Consider the following 6,342-nt stretch of genomic DNA (forward strand, 5'->3'; position numbering starts at 1 on the left):
TGCTGCCACCTGACTTGGCCCCTCTCCTACGGCCGTCAGCGTCGCTTCTGCGGCGGCCACTGTAGCCGCCTCCCCTGCAGCCGCAGTGGCCGCCGACCTCCAGCTGCTGCTGCCGTCTGACTCTCCCTCTGCGTGTGCCCCTCCGATCCGCCGACCATCCTGCGTCCCTCGCACCCCGCCCGCAGCGCCCCGCCGGCTCACCACCCCTTCCCCCCCCCGCCATTAGGCCCCTCTCTGCAGGGCTGCTTGCCTGTGGGGGCTTTGGCTGCAGGATTTCTGTGTGAGGTCCGGGGCTGGGCTTTGCTCGGCTTGCCTGTGGGTGGATTGATGCTGCAGCTACAGCTCGGTCGGCGCTGCTCTCTGGGGACCTGGGGCACGGCAGTTCCGCGGGGTGCAGCAGCCTGTGGAGTGATGAAGTCTTCCCAGCTCCTACGGACCGTCCCCATCCATCTCTGGCCGAGGAGTGTCGACCCATCGCCTGCAATGACCCACAAAGGTAAACCGTGCATCTCGTCCCCGTGGGATACCTGCACCATCGCTCTGCCAAGAACAGGTATCAGTTTCCTGGTGTAGGTATGCAGCTTCACCGTGACCGGTACCAGCTTGGGTCATGCAGCTGGGTTAATCCACAGTTTATCAAAAGTTCTTCGACTCATCAACGACGGACCCGAGCCCGTGTCCACTTCCATACTCACAGGGATTCCGTTGATTTTTACTTCCCTTATCACTGGGCGCGAATCGTCGGTACACGTGTACAGTCCCAACACCTCATCATCTTCTGCCTGCTCCTCGCTGGATGGTGGATCATCCCCCATCTACTCAGCCACATGGTGAGTCCAATATCTTTTACACATACGCTGATGTTGGCCTTTCGTGTGGCAGGTATTGCACGTGTGCTCCGCAAACATGCACTAGTGAGCCCCATGGCTTCCTCCACAATACCAGCATGGTGCTGCTTGATTGGCACCCCTCAGTAGATTCTGAGTTCCAGGATCCCGAGGTCCGTGCTCTCTGCCCCTGGCTGAGCCACATTCTGTAGTTTTGTCGTGGTGGGCGCTATGCTGTGGACAGTGCCTGCCGGGTTCGAGACTGTGTGGATGATTTGTTTGGTGCTGCAAATCGAGGTCATATGTGCCCGGTTGATGGTGATGGCCTTTGTCAGAGTGGCTGTGGGTTCCGTGGCTAACAGCTTGTGAAGGAGGCCCTCGTGGCCAATCCCCATAATGAAAACACCCCGTAATGCCTCGTGTGTGCCAAAATCACATGGCGCCGCGAGTCTCCTGAGGTCCGCAGCATATTTGGTGACATCCTGGCCCTCAGGTCTGCAGTGATGGTAAAATTTGTATCTGGCCGTGAGGATGCTCTCCTTCAGCTTCAACTGGTCATGAATGAGTTCTGTCAGCAACTCGTATGACTTGTCCCTGGCGCTTCTGGGTGCCAGCAAATCCCTGACGAGACAGTAAACCTCATCTCCACAACTGGAGAGCAATATCGCCTTATGCTTATCTCTCATTGCATCCGTGTCCTCCATCGTTTGCTGTGAAGTAGTACTCAAGCCTTTCCGTATGGCCTCCCAATCATTGCCCACTGTAAAATCCTTTACTGAGCCCAGAGTAGCCATGGTTGCATGGAGTTCGTCCGCTTCCTTGTCACCAACGTGTTGTATGTAGCACACAAATCACTGACTCCACACGGTCTGGTGTTAATCTAACTGCTGTGACCTTCGTCCTTTATTGTTCAGCTCCACAGTGCCTTATACATTAATACATAACAACTTTAGAATCTTAAGAGGAATATAGAAAGATAAGAAGTAAAATTAAAAAGGATATTAGGAATGCGAAGAGAGAGCACGAGAAATTCTTGGCCAATAAATTTTGGAAAACCCTGAAGATGTTCCATAAATATATTAAGAATAATTGGGTAACTAGAAAAACGGTAGGGCCTATTAGAGACCATGAGGGTAATCTTTATGAGGAGGCGGAAGATGTTGGTAGGGTTTTTGACGAACACTTTGCACCTCTTTTCACAAAGGAAAGAGGTAATGCAGATACTGCTATAGAGGAGTGTGATATTCTAGATGAAATAACTATAGTGAGAGAGGAAGTATTAAGGGTTTTAGCAGCTTTGAAAGTAGGTAAGTCCCCAGGTCCGGATGAAATGCATCCTAGGTTGTTGAGCAAAGTAAAAGAGGAAATAGCAGAGGCCTTGGCCATCATTTTCCAGTCCTCCTTGGATTGGAGGACTGCTAAAAAGGGATAGGCCGAGTAATTAACGTCAGTGGTGGGAAAGTTATTGGAAAAAAATCCTGAAAGACAGGATAAATCTTCATTTGGATATGCAAGGATTAATTAGTGACAGTCAGCACGGATTTGTTAAGGGAAGATCCTGTTTGACTAAACTGATTGAATTTTTTGAGGAAGTAACAAAGAGGGTCGATGAGGGTAGTGCATACGATGTAGTATATATGGAAGTTTGTAAGGTTTTTGATGAGATCCCGCATGGTAGACTGGTCATGAAGCTTAGAGCTCATAGGATACAGGGCAAAATGGCTAAGTTCGATCCGAAATTGGCTTGGAGGAAGCAAAGAGTAATGATTGATGGATGTTTTTATGACTGGAAGGATGTTTCCAGTGGGGTTCTGCAGGGCTCAGGACTGGTTCACTTGCTTTTTGTGCTATATATCAACGATTTAGATTTGAATTATAGGGAAAGAAGTTTGCAGACGACACTAAAATTGGCTGTGTGGTTGAAAATGAAGAGGAAAATGATGGGCTGCAGGAGGATATCACTGTGCTGGTCATGTTGCGCAATGGCAAATGTAATTTAATTCAGAGAAGTGTGAGATGATGCACTTTAGGAGAGCTAATAAGGAAAGGGTATACACATTAAGTGGTAGGCCACTTGATAGTGTAGATGAAAAAAGGACATTGGAGGGCTTGTCAACAGATCCCTGAAAGTAGCTGGCCAGGTGGATAAGGGAATTAAGAAGGCATAGGGAATGCTTGCCTTTATTGTCCGAGGCATAGAATATAAGAGCAGCGAGGTTATGTTTCAATTGTATAAAACTTTGGTTAAGCCACAGCTGGAGTACTGCATGCAGTTCTGGTCACCGTATTATAGGAAGGACTTGATTTCACTGGAGAGGGTGCAGAGGAGGTTTACTAGGATGCTGCCTTGAATGAAAAATCTTAGTTGTGAGGACAGATTGGAGAGGCTTGGTTTGTTCTGATTGGAACAGAGGAGTTTGAGAAGAGACCTCATTGAGTTGTACAAACTATTGAGAGGTCTGGACATAGTGGACAGTAAGGGTGTATTTCCATTGGTGGATGGATCAATTACAAGGGGGCATAGTTTTAAGATGGTTGGTGGAAGGTTTAGAGGGGATTTGAGGTGTGTGGGGGGGAGGGAGATTCTTTACCCAAAGGGTTGTGGGGATCTGGAACTTCCTGCCTGCAAGAGTGGTGGAAGCAGAAACCCTGACCACATTTAAGAGTTGGATGGATGGGCATTAAAGTGCCATAAGATGCATGGTTATGGACCTAGAGCTGGTAATTGGGATTAGTGTGGATGACCTTTTGTTGGACGGCATAGTACTGCAGGGAATAGAATATGGCCAGAGTGATCTCCCGGACTAGTTTCGATCACCTGGATGGGTCACAGATGAATTTTCCCAGATTTTTCTCCCTAAATTGGCCTGGGTTTTTATCCGGTTTTTGCCTCTCCCAGGAGATCACACGTCTCCGGTTAGAGTGAAGTGTAGATGTTTTTCGTATAAGGGGTGTTGCAGTGGTGTGGGACGCACTGGTTGGGCTGGGTGCTCTTTGCCTTTCCATTATTGTTCATGGGTTTATATGTAACCTTTCGGGCTGCTGATGAAGGACCATGAAGCTCTTTGTAGGCCGGCGCAGACATGATGGGCCAAAATGGCCTCCTTCTGCGCTGTAAATTTCTATGTTTCTATGTTTTTATGTAATACACGATTAGATTGAACTGATCGGGAGGCGATGTCCAATTGAGACATCCAACAATTAACTATGAGTGAATGCGGCTATTTAAGCGCTTACATCATTTCACAATGAGAGTAAATGGATATTTCACAATGTTCATAATCTCCTGTCGGAATCTCCTTTGGGTCAACGCATAAATGCAGGTGTTTGTGCAGGAGCTGGAATACATCAAAAGAAGGGTGATTCTAATCGCCAAATATAGTGACTTTGGACCTGGGAAAAGAGTTGACTGCGTGATGTCAAAACAGATGTGAAGTATCACAACTGGCGACCACAACACAATGAAGCTCCCCACGATAGTGAAGAGCAGAATGATGGATGTTCTTCGGTTCTTCATCTCGGGATCACTGCTGCTCTCCCCATTGCTGCGACTCTTCAGGGCTCTGCGAGCTCTATTGGCCACAAAGATGTGACTGACAGTGATACAATTCAACAGCACCAGCAAAGGAAATGGCAATAATGGGACTGAGAGATGTGCGATCCATTTGTAAGCTCTCCATCCTAGATAAGAATCATAACCCGTTACTGCCTGGCAGCCCCACGCTATATCCCCAATAATATAGTAGGGCTCATAGCGGAAATAAACTGGAATGTTTATCAAAATGCTGAGCACACTCACGATGATTACAACTACAGTGGCAGTTCTTTGGGTGCAATATTTTAATTTCAGTTTCTGACAACAAATGATTACGAAGCGGTCAAAGGTGAACGATACTGTGGACCAGACAGAGAGTTGGACGCTAGATGCTTGTATGAAAGCACTAAAACGGCACACATTGGTGTACTTCAAGAATGAATCCGGGAAATATTTCCAAAAGATGCTGTCCACAGTTACATTAAAGACACAGATCATGAGATCTGCTATTGACATGGATACCATGTAGCGAGTGATACCTTTGGAGAGACCGCACTTTCCCCGGGACAGAATCACAATTGACATCAGGTTCGCTGCAAGAAATTGGAAAATAAGACAATTAGCAAAGAAATAGTTTGGATGTCTGAAAATACCACTTGTAATGGTGTGGTTAGAGTCAGGTTAGCTGGTACAATCAGAGTATGCAGTCCGTCCCAGTCTCACTGGGTACGGAGCCGAGTCAAGTACAACAGAATGCTGCCAATTTTGCTGCCTGTGGATTTAACTGAACACAGTCGAATAAATCCGTGCAACATATGAACTGGTGAATGTTCAACCTGCCCGTGGCAAACTAGATTCACTCCAAGAAATTTTACATGGGATTACAGACGATATACGGCAGAGAATCAGGACATTCGGCCCACCCAGTCCATGCCGGCATTTATCCACCATTGGAGCCTGCTCCAGTCATTCCTCATCTAACTCTATCAGCATAACCCTCTATTACCTTCTCCTCATATGCTTGTGCAGCCTCCTCTTAAATGCATCGTTACTTTTCGCTTCAATGTGGTACTAAGTTCCACATTGTCACCACTCTTTGGGTAAATACTTTCTGCTGAATTCCCTATTGGATTTCTTGATGACTATCTTATACTTATGGCCTCCAATTATGCTCTTAACAACAAGTGGAAACATTCTCTGTGTATCCACTATATCCAAATCTTTCATCGTTTTAAAGACCTCTATCAGTTGTAAAGTTGCACAATTCATGGAACTCCACCACCCGCCCCCACCCCCCCCCCACCTCCCCCGCACACCCCACCCCCCCACCCCCGCCCAGTGTTCGGACTCATTGAAAAGGAATTTCGATTTGTGACTATCGACCAGAAAGTTTGGGATCCTAAAATGCAAATGGAAGAAACTACGAGTTTTGACCGAGTTTGGGATTTTAAAAGGCATGTCGGGTCCGTGAGGAAAAGGGCTGCAAAAACCAGGGGACAGCTAGCCTCTAAAGAAGCCAGTCTTTGTATATTGAAGCCATCTGCGGTATTGAAGCTAAATAATTTGTCTGCAGAATTGTGCAAACTCAAAAACCGATCTCCCAGGAGACATTAACATAGCAACAATTGACCCAGAGATAGTCAGCCATAGCTCTAAACATGAAACCCATCCAGCGCATGCATAGTGTCAATAGTCCATCCAGCCCGCATGGAAAACCCAGGCCTAGGCAGACAATGTAAATACCAAAACTAATTTTCAAGATCGAAAAACGGATTCAACAGATCGGCACATCTGGAACGAGTTATCATTAACAAGCCCTCCAAAATATGACAAAGAAATATCAAGCCAGCCAAAATTAAGACAAGGAATCAGGATTGATTTGGAGCGCAGATTAGAACGACACCCTAAGTATAACTGAGGCCCTGTTTTACGGGTTAAGGAGCCTTCAAGAGAGCTTGCTACACAGCCTTCTACGCAGCC

General features: G+C 46.9%; 1 protein-coding gene across 1 annotated transcript; it reads right to left on the reverse strand.

The window, feature by feature from the left end:
- Positions 1 to 4,065: 4,065 nt before the first annotated feature.
- LOC139230146 (short-wave-sensitive opsin 1-like) lies at positions 4,066 to 4,887 on the reverse strand. Its single transcript, XM_070861988.1, has one exon. The coding sequence runs from the start codon at positions 4,885 to 4,887 to the stop codon at positions 4,066 to 4,068; it is 822 nt and encodes a 273-aa protein (XP_070718089.1).
- Between the last annotated feature and the right edge of the window lie 1,455 nt (positions 4,888 to 6,342).

This window comes from Pristiophorus japonicus, chromosome 19 (assembly GCF_044704955.1).
Source record: "Pristiophorus japonicus isolate sPriJap1 chromosome 19, sPriJap1.hap1, whole genome shotgun sequence".
NCBI lineage: Eukaryota > Metazoa > Chordata > Chondrichthyes > Pristiophoridae > Pristiophorus > Pristiophorus japonicus.